Below are 17,727 nucleotides of genomic sequence, written 5' to 3' on the forward strand. Positions count from 1 at the left end.
TGCGGTCTGGAAACATAGCCTGGGAACATGCAACAAACATGTTTTAGGAGGTGGGTTAATCCTAATGGAGTCAATGAGAACTTTGGTGGGATTGTGCCTTATATAAAGAGAAACCATTCCCTATTTGCAGAGTTGGCCTCTCCAAATTACATTATCCAACCCATTTATTTATTTAGCTGCCCCCCCATACCACTTTGCCTTCAAAGTGTTCTGCATGAAATGCATCGACATGCTGCTGTTCCTCAAGCACTTCAAATCAGAGAGCCATGACAATGTCTCAGCTGATACCATGGGCTTAATGTTATCTTGGCCTGATCACTCACAGTGGAGATATATATATATTGCTGAAAGCTCTTGGCTCATCTTCGCTCTGTAGATTGTTCAACAGCCAATGAAGTTAGACCAGGCCAAGAATTATTCTCCCCTTTGTGTGTTGTGGATGCATTTATTTTCTTCCCTTCTGTAATAATTATTTTATACCCGTCCACGATGAGCTCCCTCCTCTACTGGCAAGAGCAAGCGAGCAGAGAGCTATGTGGAACAAAAGTTGGCAGATGACAGTCACCCCCCTCATCTTCTATTGTTCTTTTTCCTTTCTGCTTCCAGCTTTTTGAAGAGAATGCATATGGCTCCAAGTTCAGATGGAGTCTTCCTGTAAATGCTGTTGTACAATTAAGGGCTTAGCAGGCATGACAAATTTAGGAGGGCCATAAACAGGGATATGAATTTGGAAAATGCCAGTGTAATGGTTGCCAGATTAGAAACTTGAAGATAAATCATTCTTTTCTTTTCTTTTTCATAGCTCCAGTTCAGTATGTTTTATAGGTAACTCAAGATGTCCACATGTCCACATAATATGCTTGCGCAACACAGTACATGGGTTACATCAGCAGACCCTCCAAGTGTCCCTATTTTCCAGGGACGTCCCTAATTTAGAGAAGCCATCCCGGTTTCTGATTTGATCCTGGAATGTCCCACTTTTCCTTAGGATGTTCCTATTTTCATTGGAGAAATGTTGGAGGGTATGGATTTATCCAACCCCGAGTCATCTAAAGGCAATCCTATATAGGCAAGGGTTTTTTTAATGTTTAATGTTTTATTGTGTTTTTATATATGTTTGGAAGATGCCCAGAGTGGCTGGGGCAACTCAGTAAGATGTGTGGGGTATAAATAGTAAAATTATCATTATGAATTGGGACGTCCCTATTTTCATTGGAGTAATGTTGGAGGCTATGCATCAGCCTTCTTCAGCTGGTTGGGCACAGGCCACCTCAGGTGGCTCAAAACCCAGAAATGGGCTACCATTGTTGTTTTTCTTTAGAAGTCTGAGAGAGGACCTTTTTACCCTTTTAACACAATCTTTGCGTGTGCATGGAGTGCCTGTGTGTGGGGACGACTTATATCAAGGCAGCAAGTCCCATCCCATGTGTACCATTTCAACATCTGCAGGGAGCCTACCTGTGTGCAGGTACCCTGGAACCCTAGAAAAGGTGGTTCCTGGTTTTGCAGACATGTGTAAACAATCATGCTTGCAGCACCACGGGAGAGCAAATTTCCTCCACATTTGGACCCAGAAACCCTGCCCCCGAAGAAGAGGACAATGCCTTTTTGAGGAAGCAGGTCCAACCCCCATATGATTCCCAGAAACCACTGATGTTTTGTGAACAATGTAATGAACAGATGAATTAGATACGTATTCTGCATGTATGCACAGAGGTTTTGAAACTGTGGATGGTGACCTGCGAACAGCATCTGGCTTGCAGGATGATTTTGTTCAGCCCCTGAGGGAGAAAGCAACAAAGAAGGAAAGCAGCTGTATTCATCGAAGGAGGATACAAGTTAGTCTTACTCCCTGGGCACTTCAGATCTGGGCAAAAGCTAGTTGAGGAGTCAAGAGGAAATTTTCTAGAAACTACAGGAGGACTGACAAGTAGCACCTGCAACAAAATGTTGCAGCGTGGAACGCACCTGGTTCAGGATTCCTGCCTCTCTGCTCCATTCCATTCTTAATTGTTTTCTGTCCTACTGAGCACACTCAGTTCTCCTTGGGCTGTTTCAGGATTCTTTCCCCCCCAAAAGATTTCAGTACTGGGTTCTCACTTGCCTGCTGATACCTCCCCATTGTGCATAGGTGGTGCCGTTTTGGCTGAATACGCAATGGCACTCGCAGCACAAAGACTGGAAATGCAGGGAAAGAGTCTCACCAAGAGTAGATGAATACATTACATCTTCCTCCACGGAGCCCTTCACTGGTGCATGGTCTAGCAACTAGAGAAGGGGTGAGGAATTAGGGCAAACCTCACCCACCTTTCCAGGGCCTGATGTCATATATGAAACCAAGCTGTGTCTAAAGGAGGAAGAATCAGGAGTGCATTCTAAATTTGCCCCCAATTCTTCCTTTGCTGGCAAAACATGATGCTTGTTTTTATTTGGCACCCTTTTCTTCTCATGGTGACAGAAAATTTCCCCCCACTAATAAAGAATCAGAAGAATCAGGAACGCACGGGGGGGGGGGTGATGCTCCCACTTATTCCTTTGCAGCCCTCCTGACTTGATATCTAACAATGCCAGGTGATTGACAGGTGGGTGGTTCCATCCATATGACACAAGTGGCCCTCAGAGGGTTTGATCCAGTTCCCTGCAGGGAGAGCCGGGTTCAGATTCTGTTCATCAATGAAGCTGACTTTATGACGTTGGGACAGTCATTCTCTTTTAGCTTAACCTTCTTCACGGGGCTGTAATAAGGATAAAGGAGGGGGGAGTAGCTTGTGGACAGCTCCTTAAGGGAAAAGGGAGATGTAAATGAAATAAACAACAAGACTTGCACCCGCATATCAGCAACCCTGCTTTGCTTTTGTGTGTTTAAGAGAGGGATTAACAGCCCAGCACAGTCTTATGCATGTTTACTTGGAAGAAATGCCCATTGTTTCTAGTGGAGCTTACTTCCAGATATGTATGTGAATAGAATTGTGACCTAGGTTTGTTTCCCCAAATCCAAAGTTTACTTAATCAGCAACTCATTGAGTTTTGCTGTCTTGCCCAATGCAGTGTTAACTGAATTCACACTTCACTCCAATATATGGATGGACTTAGGCAGACTGTCAGTTTAATTGCATGCTGAAGTGCTACAGGTATCCAGCGGCTTAAGACTTGAACGTTGATTTGAGGCTGTTATGTTTCCGTCTCCGCCAATGGTTCATTAGATGTCCTTGGGGAAATTGGTCCAAGGTCTCCATCAGAAATTTAGTGTTGCTGCAAAAAATGAAGTTCTTTTGCTATATAACATTTTACACAAACACTGCTTTTTTGAACAATTGGTGCATACGCCATATTACAAAATATTTTAAAAATGCCCTTCAGTATCCAAAGTAACCTTTCCTGGGATTAAGCCCTCCTCAACACAGTGCGATTTACTGTACTTCTGCCTATTCTTGCATAGGATTGCATTGAAAAGTTCTCTAGTTGGATGATTTTTTTGGACACTGGGCCTAGTTACTTAACAGGCTCCTTTAAATCATGACGTTGCCATGTTTCCAATGGCTTTGATATATCTTTCTATTTAAGGCTTTTCATCCCTTTCACTTTCCTGACACTCTGCTTCCTGTCTCCTGGGTAGACCGCAAGGCAAACTTCACCAAAACATCCCGTATCCACTGTCTGCTGAACCACTGCAAGACATTCCACACAGTTATATGCACTTTATAAGGCTGAAGCACACAAAGACCAAACTTTGCAAGCTGAACCTCTGGAATTCGGTAGCAAAAGCAAAAGTTCATTGAAGCATTGTTCCTTGTTGACTATGAAATACCCGACAAGTCTTTTGATTGGTTCCAAACCATTACCCAATTTCAGATGACAGTTCCTGGGCGAAATCTAATGAATGCACAGCGTGAGGGGGCTGAATTATCATCAGAATTACGCAAGGTTTGCTTCCAGTGGCAGAGGCAGTATGCCTCTGAATACCAATTGCTGGGAATCACAAGGGAGGAGAGGAATGTTTCACTCATGTCCTGCTTGGAAGCTTCCCATGGGTATCTGTCTGGCCACTAGGAGAAAAGGATGCTGAACTAAATGCCCTTTGGTGTGATCTAACAGGGACGCAGGTGGCGCTGTGGGTTAAAGCCTCAGCGCCTAGGGCTTGCCGATCGAAAGGTCGGCGGTTCGAATCCCTGCGGCGGGGTGCGCTCCCGCTGCTCGGTCCCAGCGCCTGCCAACCTAGCAGTTCGAAAGCACCTCCGGGTGCAAGTAGATAAATAGGGACCGCTTACCAGCGGGAAGGTAAACGGCGTTTCCGTGTGCGGCTCTGGCTCTGGCCAGAGCAGCGATGTCACGCTGGCCACATGACCCGGAAGTGTCTCCGGACAGTGCTGGCCCCTGGCCTCTTAAGTGAGATGGGCGCACAACCCCAGAGTCTGTCAAGACTGGCCCGTACGGGCAGGGGTACCTTTACCTTTACCTTAACAGGGCTCTTATGTTCTTTTGGGAAAACAGCAGAAATGAAAGACCTCTTCCTCCCCCTCCATCCCAACAGCCACTGGTTAGAAATAGCAGTTTGCGCAGTTTCTTAGACAAAATAAGAAAATGTGGGAAGTGGGGTGGGAAGACACGTGATTGACGTCATGTGCTGTTTTCCCCCGTTCATTCATTTTAAACGCTCACGACCCTCCATCATTGTTGAAACCGCTCACAGCAGCTAACAATCAGAACAATAAAAACAAGCTGAACCAAAAACCATAAAGTGCAACAACAATAAAATTGGCAAGAAATAGGGACCGAAAATTCATGCAACCAGCAAAATTAAACCAAGAGAAAACAATCCTAAGTTGTAAGGCAAAGGAGAAGGCAGTAATTCAACCATAATGTAGATGTGCCACCCTTTTAAAGTTGTGCTTCCCTTGCCCCAGGATGGGGGGGGGCAGGGGAATTGTCATTTTAATATGTAACATGACAATGACAGCTTCCATTTAAAGAACTATAGCTTTTTCTTTTTTTTTAAAAGAGCAATTTAAGAATAGGACCCTCTGAAAAGTTTGGTGAATAAGGCAGTGCAGTTGAACAACAAAAGCCTCAGTTGGAAGTGCCCCCAAAAGTTTTCTTGCTAAAAACTTTCCCTGAGGTTGGATTTTTCATCAGCACAATCACCCAATAATTACTTAAGTGATCTTGAAAGAAAAAAACCTATAGGATGTTTGAAGAGTTAAATTTTAGAACTTTGTATTATGGGCTAGAGTTGGACTCCACCCCACAGACTTTCCTTTCCTCTGTTTTTCAGTTTTAGGTGCATTCTCTACTCACCTATTTGCAATTCAGACCTCCATCTCAGGTCTAATTTCTGATTTTCCCAATGTGTGCAGCTCAGCATGAGGCCTTTTTAGGGGTTCTGGGCAGAAAAATCAACCCAGCAACCAGCTAAAAAAAACCCTCAATTGCTTTCCACAATCAGTTTACAATTACTTAGTTAGTTCTTATATAGCAAGCAGTTAATAAATTTTCCATTTATTGTCTAACAGGAAGGAACATCTAAAGGTCAGGAAAAAGTCTAGAAAGAGGGACCCTCAAGGAAGAGTTAACCAATACACCCTAAAGTATTTTTTTTCTCTCTGTCCTAAACCTGTAGTTTGCTAAAAAAAAAAAAGAAAAGAAAAGAAAGGGTATACACATACACACATTACTTTAATTCTAGGAAAAACTAATAGCTGCAACTGTTTTAAAGTTTGCTTATAGGTGCTCTGCATTTTTTTCTGGAAACATTAACTTATCATTCAGAAAGCTTTCTTACATGTTCATAAAGCATTTTTGTAAGTCTACAAAAGGAAATCCATTATGCAGTAAATATTTTACAAAGTTAAAGATACTGGGCTTGTTCACACTTCCTCTTATCCCACCGCTTTCCCCCGGGGAAACCTGCTCCTTACCACTGAATTGGAACAAATGTTCATAGGATTTTCCATGGACTGAAATTTGTTCCAATTCAGCATTAAAGAGTGAGTTTTCCCAGGGGGGAAAGTGGGGCAAGTGGAAAACCATTCAGACTCGTACCTAGAAAGTACGGAACAAGCGGAAAACTGCTCAGACCCATGCTTTCTGGCTCTGGGACATGTTCAGTGTAGATGAGCCCTCAACCTCATAGACTTCAGTAAGAAAGTTGTGCATATTGTTCTCAGTACCACTCTCCATAAATGCTCGACTATAGTTGCATCATAATGTTCTCTTACGCTGTTTCTAAGGACCTGGCCACACATTCTCATGCTCTTTCCAGGCACAGTCCACATTTTAAAGCCCCCACTTTTTTGTTGTTGCTCTGGAGGTTCTTCATGAAACCCTACTCTCTAAAGTTCAATCAGAGCAAACATCAATCCATGGAAAACCTGAATTGACGTTTGCTCCGATTCAGCTTTAAAGAGCAGGTTTTCATGGGGAAAGCTCAGAGAAAACAACTACCACCACCACCACCAACGCTTGGACACAGAGTATTAAAGTGCAGACCTCTGCCTGGAAAGAATAGGGCAAAGGGTAAGTAGGGATAAACCCTAAGTCTGCTTTTGCTTGGCTTTTTTGTATTTGTATTTGTGTTGTTTTGTTGTTTTTGAGAAAACAAGTTCCACTATTCTTTTAACTTCTTAGTTACAGCATAAACTATCTATCATCTATCATCTATCTATCTATCTATCTATCTATCTATCTATCATCTATCTATCTATCTATCTATCTATCTATCTATCTATCTATCATCTATCTATCTATCTATCATCTATCACTCATCTGAGTGGGTTACCCCAGCCACTCTGGGCAGCTTCCAACAAATTAAAGCACAATATTTTGTTTGTTTTATACGTCTTTATATTCCCTTGTTCACTATATCCTTAACATCTTTTTTTTCCTTTATGAAACGAAACATATGCAGTCATTTAATTCCTGGTATTCTTATTAAATCTTCTGTTGAATCAGAATTTCCATAGTACTAATAGTAGTGGGAGCATGTTTCAGAACAGGGTAGAAGAAAGGTATCCTTTCCCCATCTCCATTCTTGAAACTTCTACCCTACCACAAGGCCTAATAATGCCCCAAGGCTCCTCTCTGTGGCTGACACCAAAGAGAGAGGAGGGAGCAAGGACTTTATCCTACACATCACTTGCCCCCACCCACTGTAATCTTTCTCCACATTGCTAGACCCCAGTGATTGCTTGAAGGAAAGGAAGTTATCTTATGGAAATGATCTTCTTTCTTCTTCTTTGGCAATCACTCATAGCCAAGTAAGATTCTCTTCCATAAACACAGTTTTAACAATGAGTCAATAAGTGACTGTGGTGGCCAGTTCTGGGTCCACACGTCCTTCCACAGTGGGGACATTGGTTTCCGGGTGGGAGTTGATCACGATGTGGATTTGCCAAGCATGCCTTCCTCATAGCACATTTCTCCCTTGCGTCCTGAGTTTGAGTGTCTTCAAAGTCCATGACACCTTTGGTAAAGGCTGTTCTCCAACTGGAGCACTCGCAGGACACTGTTTCCCAGTTGTCAGTGTTTATACTACTTTTTTTTTTAGATTTGCCTTGAGACAGTCTTTAAACCTCTTTTGTTGACCACCAGCATTATGCTTTCCATTTTTAAGTTCTTTTTTTTTCCCAAATACATTTTTATTGAGGTTATACACATAACAAACATACAAACAGATACAAAAGAAAAAATTATAACAAAAAAAAAGCGTCAAGATATACAAGCCAACTTTTTCCTCTCTCTAACTATACAAAGATAGATTAATCTGGCTGTTTCACAAAACAGTAAACGATTAAAAAAAAAACAAAAAAACACACACACGCAAAAACCACCTCCTGGACTTCCTTCCATCCTTTTGGTAAGTATCGAATATCTGCTTCCATTACGTATTTGATTTTTAATCTATAGGCCTAAATTCACACACTGGTAGTATTGTTCTGACCCCGCCAATCACATTAAGCATTTATTCCAATATAGTTCCAGTATTTACTCCAATTTTTCAGAGATTTCTGTTCATCGTGGTCTCTTAATTTACCTGTTAATTTATCAAGCTCAGCATAATTTATCATTTTAATTTGCCAATCATTTATATTGGGGATAGTTTCCACTTTCCAATATTGTGCCAATAAAATTCTCGCTGCTGTGGTGGCATAGAGGAATATCGTTCTATCTTCTTTCTTAATATCTTTACCCGTCATTCCCAGCAAAAAGGCTTCGGGTTTTTTGGGAAAAGTGTATTTAAATATTCTTTTAAGCTCATTGTAAACCGATTCCCAAAAGCCTTTCACCTTTTTGCATGTCCACCATAGATGATATAGGTCACCCTCCACCTCCCCACATTTCCAGCATTTCTTATCTTTTAGTCTATACATTTTGGCCAACTTCACAGGGGTGTGGTACCACCTATATAGCATCTTCCAAACATTTTCTCTCAGAGACATACATGCTGTAAACTTTATATTACAATTCCACACTTCCAGCCACCTTTCAAAATCGATATTATAACCAAAGTCAATTGCCCATTTAATCATTGCCTCCTTCACCTCCTCGTCCTTTGTATACCACTCTAAAAGTATGTCATAGATTCTAGATAGGGTTTTGTTTTTACCTTCTATTACTTCAACATTGAATTTTGATTTTTTGTCATCAAAACCCAACTTCTTCTTGTCCTCTTTTAGCAAATCATTCACCTGGTGGTATTGCAACCACCCAGTGAATAGATTTTTTATCTCTTCATAAGGTCTAAGTCTTGGCCCTTGGTCTGTTTTTCTTAACATTTCCTCATAGGTGGTGTTTTTTTCCTCCATGTTTGTTTTCTTCACCGTTAAAGCCTCAATTGGTGAGATCCACCATGGGGTCTTTCTTTCAAGGAGATTTTTATTCCTTTCCCATGATTGGTATAAAGGTCCTCTAAAAATATGGTTTAGAAAGCTCTTGTGGACCTTCACTTTCCCATACCAAAGGTACGAATGCCATCCGTACCAATTATTAAAGCCTTCTAAATCCAGTAGATCTCTATTCTCCAGTTTTATCCAATCTTTTAACCAAAGTATGCAGGCCGCTTCGTAGTATAGACTTAGATCCGGGAGAGAAAAGCCCCCTCTTTCTTTTTTATCTATCAAAATTTTCATTTTTATCCGTGGCCTTTTCCCCTGCCAGATATACTTTGCCAAGACTCTCTGCCACTCTTTGCATTGTTTTAGGTCTTTAAGTATGGGGATGGTCTGGAATAGAAATAGCATTCTAGGCAGAATATTCATTTTGACAACAGCTATCCTCCCCAAAAAGGAGAGTTTCATCATCCCCCCAAATTCCATGTCTTTCTTTATACTCCTCCAGGTGACATCATAGTTATCCTTATATAAATTTATGTTCTTAGCTGTGACCCATATCCCAAGATACTTCACTTTCTTAACTACTGCAATTTCCGTCCTTCTCTCTAAATCTATTATTTCTTCCTTTGTTAAATTTTTAACCAACATTTTGGTTTTATTTTTATTTATCTTAAGTCCTGCCACGGCTCCAAATTCGTCAATCTTTAGTAAAGCTTCTTTTACACTCTTTTTTGGGTCTTCTAAAGTTAGTACGATGTCATCTGCAAAAGCCTTGATTTTATATTCCCTCTTTCCTACCTGCACTCCTTTTATTTCTGTTGCCCCCCTCAGTCTCTCATTCAGTATTTCTAGTACCGTTATAAACAGTAAAGGGGACAGGGGGCAACCCTGTCTAGTTCCTTTATATATACCAAAATATTCTGTTGTGGTGTTGTTTATTACCAATTTTGCCTTCTGTTCCTTATATATTGCTTCTATTCCTCTTCTAAATTTCTCTCCCATTCCCATCGTTTCCAGACTCTTCTTCAAGAACTCCCATGAGATGTTATCAAACGCCTTTTCAGCGTCTATAAATACCAAGGCCGCTTGTCTGTCTATACTCATATCCAAATATTCAATAATATCTATCAGATTCCTTACATTTTCCCTTAATTGCCTCCCTGGAAGGAAACCCGTTTGATCTTTATGTATTTTGTTGTTCAAAACCTTTTTTAGTCTTTCTGCCATTATATCTGTGAATAGTTTATAATCATTATTTAATAATGAAATTGGCCTATAGTTTTTCACTTCCAGAGTATCTGCATCTTTTTTAGGAATCAAAGTAATATATGCTTCCTTCCAGGTGTTCGGGATCCTTCCTTCCTTTAATATATTATTCATCACTTCTCCTAGCACTGGGGATATTTGGTTACTTAGTGTTTTATAATATTTGGCCGAAAGGCCATCAGGCCCTGGGACTTTCCCACTTTTCATCCTTTTAATAGCCTTTTTTATCTCTTCTTGAGTAATTGTCTGGTCTAATATCTCATTTTCTTCCTTTGAAATTCGTTTTAGGTGATGCACTTGTAAAAAGTGGTCTATTTCTTGCTTTGTTTCCTTTCCTCTTTTATATAAATCCTTGTAATATTTTTGAAATATCTTTCTTATCTCTTTTGGCTCTTCCACAATCCTTTCTCCTTCCCTTATCCTACTAATCGTATTTTGTTTTCTTCTTTCTCTTATTTGCCACGCCAGGTATTTTCCTATCTTATTTGCTGACTCAAACGTTCTCTGATTCATCATTTTAATTTTCCATTCTACCTCTTGGTCGATTATTGTAGAAAATTTAGCTTGTAATATCTTTATATTCTGTTTTGCGATCTCCTCATTGGGGTTGATAGTCAACTTTCTTTCATTTTCCATAATCTGTGTTAGGATCTGTTCCTTCTTTGTCTCTTTTTCTTTTCTTACTTAACTATTTTTCTGTATTAAGAAGCCCCTCATAACTGCCTTTCCTGCGTCCCACACAGTCTCTATAGCAATTTCCCCATTTAAATTCCATTTAAAATAGTCTTCTATTGTCTCTATTGCCTTATTTACAATCTTCTGATCATTAAATAAAAATTCATTCATCCTCCATCTAACCTTTCGGATATCTCTACCTTTTAGCTCAATGGAGACCGCATTATGATCAGATATAGTTCTTGGAAGAATTTCCGATTTAGTTAGATTTTGAGTTAGTTCCTTTGAAATCCAAATGCTGTCTATTCTCCCCCAACTCTGATTTGGGTTTGAGAAGAAAGTATATTGTTTTGTAGTGGGGTTTTTAAGTCTCCACGCATCAATCAGTCCCAGATTTTTTACCATATCAAAGAAGGATCTCGGTAATTTACCTTCCTTCTTCTCCTGTTTTTTTGTTGACTTATCTAGGTTTGGGGACACCACCCCGTTAAAGTCACCCATCAATATCATTTTTTGGTCCATCCATTCCATCAATTTGTCTCCTAATTCCAAATAAAAGGCTGATTTTTTATCATTTGGGGCATATATTCCCACAACAATTATTTTTTCTCCCTGAAACACCATTTGAACAATGACTACTCTCCCTTGGTCATCTTTGTATAATAATTGTGGATCATATTTTTCCTTTATGTATATTACCACCCCTCTTTTCTTCACTCTATCTGATGTCACAAAATCTATTCCCAATCTCTTATTGCTTAGTAATCTCTTATGCTTATTTATTATGTGCGTCTCTTGGAGACATATTAAGTCACAGTTCTTTTTCAGTAATATGTGTGTAATCTGATTCCTTTTATTTTTATTGTTCAATCCATTCACATTCCAGTTTAGTATTTTTAATGCCATCTGTTATATACTATTTAATTAACTTATTAAACCTGTGTACAATTTAGTGTTCTTTGTCTCCTTCCTCTAGTTCTTCTCTTTCTCCTATTGAGCTCTCCTCTCTTTCTTCTTCTTCACTCACTCCTTTTTCTTCTCCTTGCTGGTTCTCTACCTCCTCCTCCCCCATCATTTCCCCCAGGTCCTTCTCGTATCTCCTTGCAAATTTTTGAAGTTCTGAGATAGTGGACAGTTTAAACTTTTTTTCTTTGAAATAGAATGAAATACCTTCCGGAAACTCCCATCTATACAAGATCCCATTTTTCTTCAGTTGATTTGTTAATTTTTTATATGGGTCCCTCCTTCGAAGAAATCTCGAAGGAATCTCTTTGTAAATAATAATTGGGTTTTCTTCAATATATAACCTTTTGACATAGTTCTGTTTCAAAATTTCGTTTCTTATCTCCAATGAGTTAAACATGGCTATTACATCTCCTGGCAATTTTTTCCCTCTGGCCTTGGCCGATTTTGTTCTTATTCGAAATATGTTTACCAAGCAATGGTTTATCTCTTCTTCTTTTCTATCTAGCCATATTGCCAGCTCTTTCACCACTTTAGCTCTAATATTCTCATTTAAATCCTCTGGTATTCCTCTAAGTTTTAGGTTAGATTGATTTTGACGCATCTGCGTCATAGCCATGTTGTCCAACAACTCTTCCTGTGTTGCTCCTATTTCTTTAATTTCTAATCTAATCCTGTCCATCTCTTTCCTACTGTCTTTCGTGTCCTTTTGAACCCTTTTCACTGAATCCTCCAAAACCTTAGCTTTTACCGAGAGATCCTTAACTTTCCCTTTCAGTTCCCCTACCACTTCCTCCAATTTTTTGTCTAGAGTATCTTGTACCTCCATCAATTTTCTCTCAATATACTGTTCATTATTTTTAAATTCTTTTCTTATTTCGGCCATCAAGCTGTCATAATCTCTAATATCTCTTGCCTCCTTCCCCTCTTCTTGTTTTGAAGGCCTCCTTTCCGCTGGTGTTGCCACCCCCTTCTTAGAACCGTTCGGCATTTGTATATTTAAGTTTAGTTCTTCCTAGTATACTGTATAATGTAATATACTATGTGGGTAAGATATAGAGGTAACAAGGTTAACAAGGTTAACGTCTCTCAGATATTACAACAAGAGTCCAAAATTGACTAAATTGGTACAGCACAAAAATTAACCCTTAATTAAGATCAAATATTAATAATACAGTTTTAACTGTACCTAAATTCAGACACGTATTTAAATCCTCAGAGTCTTATAATTAAATGTAGTAAACACCTGAACCTCCAGAAACACTTCCAGATTCAGGGGGTTCTCAAACTCATGAGCAAGGTCCTGCGAAAACGTATTCTTTAACTTTGCATCCTGGGGTGTATGTCTCTTTAAATCCCGAAGAATCAAGAGAATCACAGCTGTCTCTGAAGCTCAAGAACGTATCCGGTTGGGGATGAAGAAGGCGGGTCCCCTTTAACTCACTCAATATGGCAGTCCTTTCACAGTCTCACCATCTTTAAGCAAACTTTAAACAAACTTTAAACACAGTCTCACAGTCCCTGTCTTTAAACACAGCGCGCTGCTAAGGCACCTATATTCCACACTCCGTTTAAGTCCCAATTCTCCCCAATCCTGAGGTTTAAAAGCAAAAGTCCTCCACCGAAACCCGTGCTGGTTAAAGCGCTCTCCGTCCCGATGAAACAGAAAAGTCTTTTTCCCCTCTCCCTAGTCGATATAGTAGTTCAACTGTTACCTTGCCTCTGACACTTTATACTTTGTGTCTGAGGTCTTTCCACCACACACTCCCTGGCAGCTTGTTTCCTCTTTTCCTCTTTTGTTTCCTCTCTGCCAGCGTCTCGCTATACTTTCTTTTCACCTTACCGTCAGGAATGGACTCCTCCTCCTTTTCACCAATTATTTCTTCTCCGCTGGGTTCTTATCAAAACGTTCCTTTAATCTTATCTAAGTAATTTCCAATATTTCTTTATCCCCACTGCTTTTTCCACAGTGATTTATAGCTACTTCCTAGCTTCTCCGCTGTTGTTGGAGGTCCGCCGCTTTCCCTCGGAGCTTGAGGCTTCACAGCATGGAGTCTGTTGCCTCCCCTTTACACTGCAGCTCCAGCCTTGTTAAACGCCGGCAACACAGGCGAGCACAGGCAGCGTCGCAGGGTACCTTGTCCCGCAGGATTCCCTCCTGTGGTTTCGGGGTTCACGTAGCCTTCGCGACCCCTCTAAATCTCCATGCTGTTCAAGACTCCCCCAGAGGAGTTATCTCACACTCCTTTTCTGCGGCCGTGGCGTCCCAGAAGTCCCATTTTTAAGTTCAGAATAGAGTAGTTGCTTTGGAAGACGATCATCAGGCATCCACACAAGATGACCAGTCCAACAAAGATGATGTTGAAGAATCATTCCTTCAATACGGTGATCTTTGCTCCTTCCAGTATACTGATATTAGGTCGCCTGTCTTCCCAAGTGATGTGTAAAAATAACTGGGTCATGAAGTCGAAGTTAAATTAAGGCCATAGTCAGTGCTATTTTTCTAGAAAAAGAGGTACCAGAACTCACCATGAATGCCTCCCTTGTTCCACTTATAATAGCAATGGGACCCACTTGAGAAGTGCTGGAACTGAGTTCCAATGAGTTCTGGCTGAAGAAAAGCCCTGGCCGTAATCCTGTTTACATGAAAGTTTAACTCCATAAAAATCAATAGGAGTAACTTTAGGTAAAATACATTTACAATAGTGGCATTAACTTAAAATATACCATTATTCCTCTTTCAGAAATGTGGCATATGAGACAAAGCTTATCTACCACAAAAAAGTGCATTTTGCACATTATGTAACACCTTCCCTCATGTATATTTTATGGTGTAGCCACTATCCTCTTTAAAAAAAATTATTAATAATAATATTTTTATTGGTTTTACAGCTTTATATTTCATCATCATAATATATTCACATATTTAAAAAACACACACAATACATCCCCAGTATTCCCCCTTCCCCCCATCCTACGGCTTCCCCCAACTTCCCCATCTGGTTTCTTTAGTACATTTGTTAGTTCTGCACTGTTATATAACCTTACTTGATAGTCTCCATTGTAATCATCTTATATTCCTCCTTCTGAACCAAATTATTAACTTTTTACATTGTTTTGTTTTTTCTCAATTGTAAGTGTTTATTCAAACCCTGTTTGAATAACACTATCCTGTTCCAAGCTGACTAGAGCCCTGAAGAGGAACATTGTTATTATGTGCTGGGGAAAGGTTTTGCTGCAGCAGGTTGCCACGAGTAGGATATGTAATCATATAATGTCTGCTTCGTTGAAGAAGGGACACAACCAAATACGGGCAGAGGAAGTGCTAAATTGGCTGAAGGAGAAAAAATAGAACTGCTAGACTTGTAGGGCTGAAATCATATACCCACTTGTGAGAATACCCCACTGAACTCAGTGTGACTTACTTCTGAGTAGACGCACACAACCACTGCATTCTTTCATGTGTGGGTTAATTTGACCTGCACCGCAACATCTGTGTGAAAGATTCATTTCCTTTATATTTGAGCATTTTGGATTCCCCCCTACTTCCTCACACTTAGGCTGTGTGAACAAGATAGCACCGCAATGTGATTGCATTTGCAGAATAAAAAGTAGAGTGCATGTTCTCTAATAAACGAAACACCCTGTGTAAGCATATATAATATATATGTATGATATCCTCCTTATCGTCAGTTACACGCCCTTTGGTAATCTGCTTCAGCACAGGAAACCACAGCCAAACTAGCAAGACAAATTCAAATCCCTGACAGCGTGGAATCTAGAGCTAATCTTCCTTAAGTCATTAAAACAGAATCCTTTTATTTATTTTATAGGTCTCCAGCTGCTTCCTTCACCTTTCATATATGGCCTAAGCCAAATGGTTGGCCTTCCTCGCTTCTTAAAAGTTCTTCCTCCTGACTCGCCTCTTTCTCCTTCCTTCCTTATCTGCCCATCTCAACTCTTCCCTGTGCGTACCTTCTTCCTTTCCACCCTGGTGTAAATCCGGATCAGCCTCATTCATTTTATCCACAGCTTTATGTTTCCTTTATCTCCTTCCCTGCTCCTGTTTCCCCCACCACCACATACACAGCTAAAGAGAGTTCTCTGGGAGAGGCCGAGCTGCAGCCAGGCTCAGATCCTGCCGGGATGGATGGCAGTTACCTCAGCGTGAAAGAGACCGGAGTGAAGGTATCCCAGGAGAGGGCGAGTAGCAACCTCCCCAGCCCGATGGACAAGACTGACTCAGAGAGCAACAAGGGCAAGAAGAGGCGGAACCGCACCACCTTCACCAGCTATCAGCTGGAAGAGCTGGAAAAGGTCTTTCAGAAGACCCACTACCCAGATGTCTATGCCAGGGAGCAGTTAGCCATGAGGACAGATCTCACTGAAGCCCGAGTTCAGGTAAGAACTGAAACTACGGGGATGAGTTCAGGAAAACCAGAATGCCCTCAAGTCCCCCCCCCTTTTTTTTTTTTACATTTACTGCTGCTTATGATGTTTTATGATGGAATTTTCTGAAAATCTCGACGTTGAGCTTATATGCACAGATTTAGTTTTAATTCTTGTTTTGTTCTGCTAAGAATATGAAAAATTCTTGCATAATACAGTGGTACCTTGGTACTCGAACGGCTTGGCTCCTGAACAAATATGCTCCTGAACGCCGCAAACCTGGAAGTAAGTGTTCCGGTTTGCGAATGTTTTTCGGAAGCTGTACATCCGACTCAGCTTCCGCTTGAGTGCAAGAAGCTCCTGCAGCCAATCGGAAGCCACACCTTGGTTTTTGAACAGTTTCAGGAGTCGAGCGGACTCCCGGAACAGATTAAGTTTAAGAACCAAGGTATTGTACATGCCAGGTTTGCTAAAGTAACCAGCGTATAAACAGATACATACAACTATGCATGTGACTGTATAAAAATACATATGCATTAATACTGATAAAAGTATGCTGTATAAATATTGTACTACATGGGTCTTGAATCTCTACATCTTATGTACAGTATACATATTGGTTTGTATATATATATATATATTTCCATATAATATTGCATATAATATTGCAAGCTTTTTTGAAGAGACCCCAAAATGCCCAAACAACTTGAACAAAAACAGCGCTTGATACAAGAGGTGGTCATATGCTTGCAAACCTCTGTTGAGTCAGAACCACCAAATTCCCTTTATAAATCCATTTAAGACACATTCATCCCTCAGTGACAATGTCCTAACTGTTCTCATGTGACTAGTGAACTATGTAGCAACTTCTAGCCGTCTTGACTGAATTTAGTTTTACTCTTCTTAACAGTGTCTACTTAGCCTGTTATCTGACAGATTGCAGTTCCAGTGTTGGTGGAAAAAGAGAAATAAATAAAAGTGAGGTCATGGCTCTGCTCATTATACCAAACCTCTGGATGGTTTCAAATAGACTACAGTGGTACCTCAGGTTAAGAACTTAACTTAAGACTGAATTTTGTGTGCTTCAACAACCCTACTTGGGATTGGTCAATTAAGAAATGACCAAAGTGACTTCACCACCATCTCCCACCCACCTCCAAGCAGTCTAGTAAAATCAGACTGTTCAGAGCGTTGAAAGGTGCCTATAGGCCCAGAGAGATCAGAAAGATGGTGTTGACCCTCTATCGTTCCTAATGGAAATGAGGCCAGCACAAAAATGAGGGACAAGGCCAGATTGATAGGGGTGGAGAAAGGATTCAACACCATTCAAGAGTGCCTGGTTTTCTAGTCAGTCCTAAATCTCTCCCGAGTTCACACTTGAGTAGTAAGATACCTGAGCAGAAGCCAGGCACCTGGAGAAGAGCTCACCCAGAGAGCAATTATAACTTTGTGGGTTCTGTCTGCAGTAAACCCTGCAGAGCTTTCAGTTATGAGGCTTTCCCCCACCTCCTTGTATCTTGGCTCCTTTCCAGGTGCTGAAAGAGGCCACTTTTCCGACTGCTTTGGATTTTAATCTCCGCAGCTGGTGTCTAAAGGCAATAAAGAA

The 17,727-nt window shown here is 40.5% G+C and overlaps 1 protein-coding gene across 2 annotated transcripts in view; it reads left to right on the forward strand.

Moving 5' to 3' along the window:
• Window positions 1-17,727, forward strand: part of ALX4 (ALX homeobox 4) — a 73,020-nt gene that overhangs the window by 41,385 nt on the left and 13,908 nt on the right. For both annotated transcript variants that reach the window (XM_079952146.1, XM_079952147.1), the window contains exon 2: window positions 15,823-16,133. In XM_079952146.1, coding sequence (XP_079808272.1) covers window positions 15,823-16,133 — 311 coding nt within the window. The remainder of the gene's footprint in view (window positions 1-15,822; window positions 16,134-17,727) is intronic.

The sequence above is a fragment of the Podarcis cretensis genome, assembly GCF_951804945.1.
Source record: "Podarcis cretensis genome assembly, chromosome: 1".
NCBI lineage: Eukaryota > Metazoa > Chordata > Lepidosauria > Squamata > Lacertidae > Podarcis > Podarcis cretensis.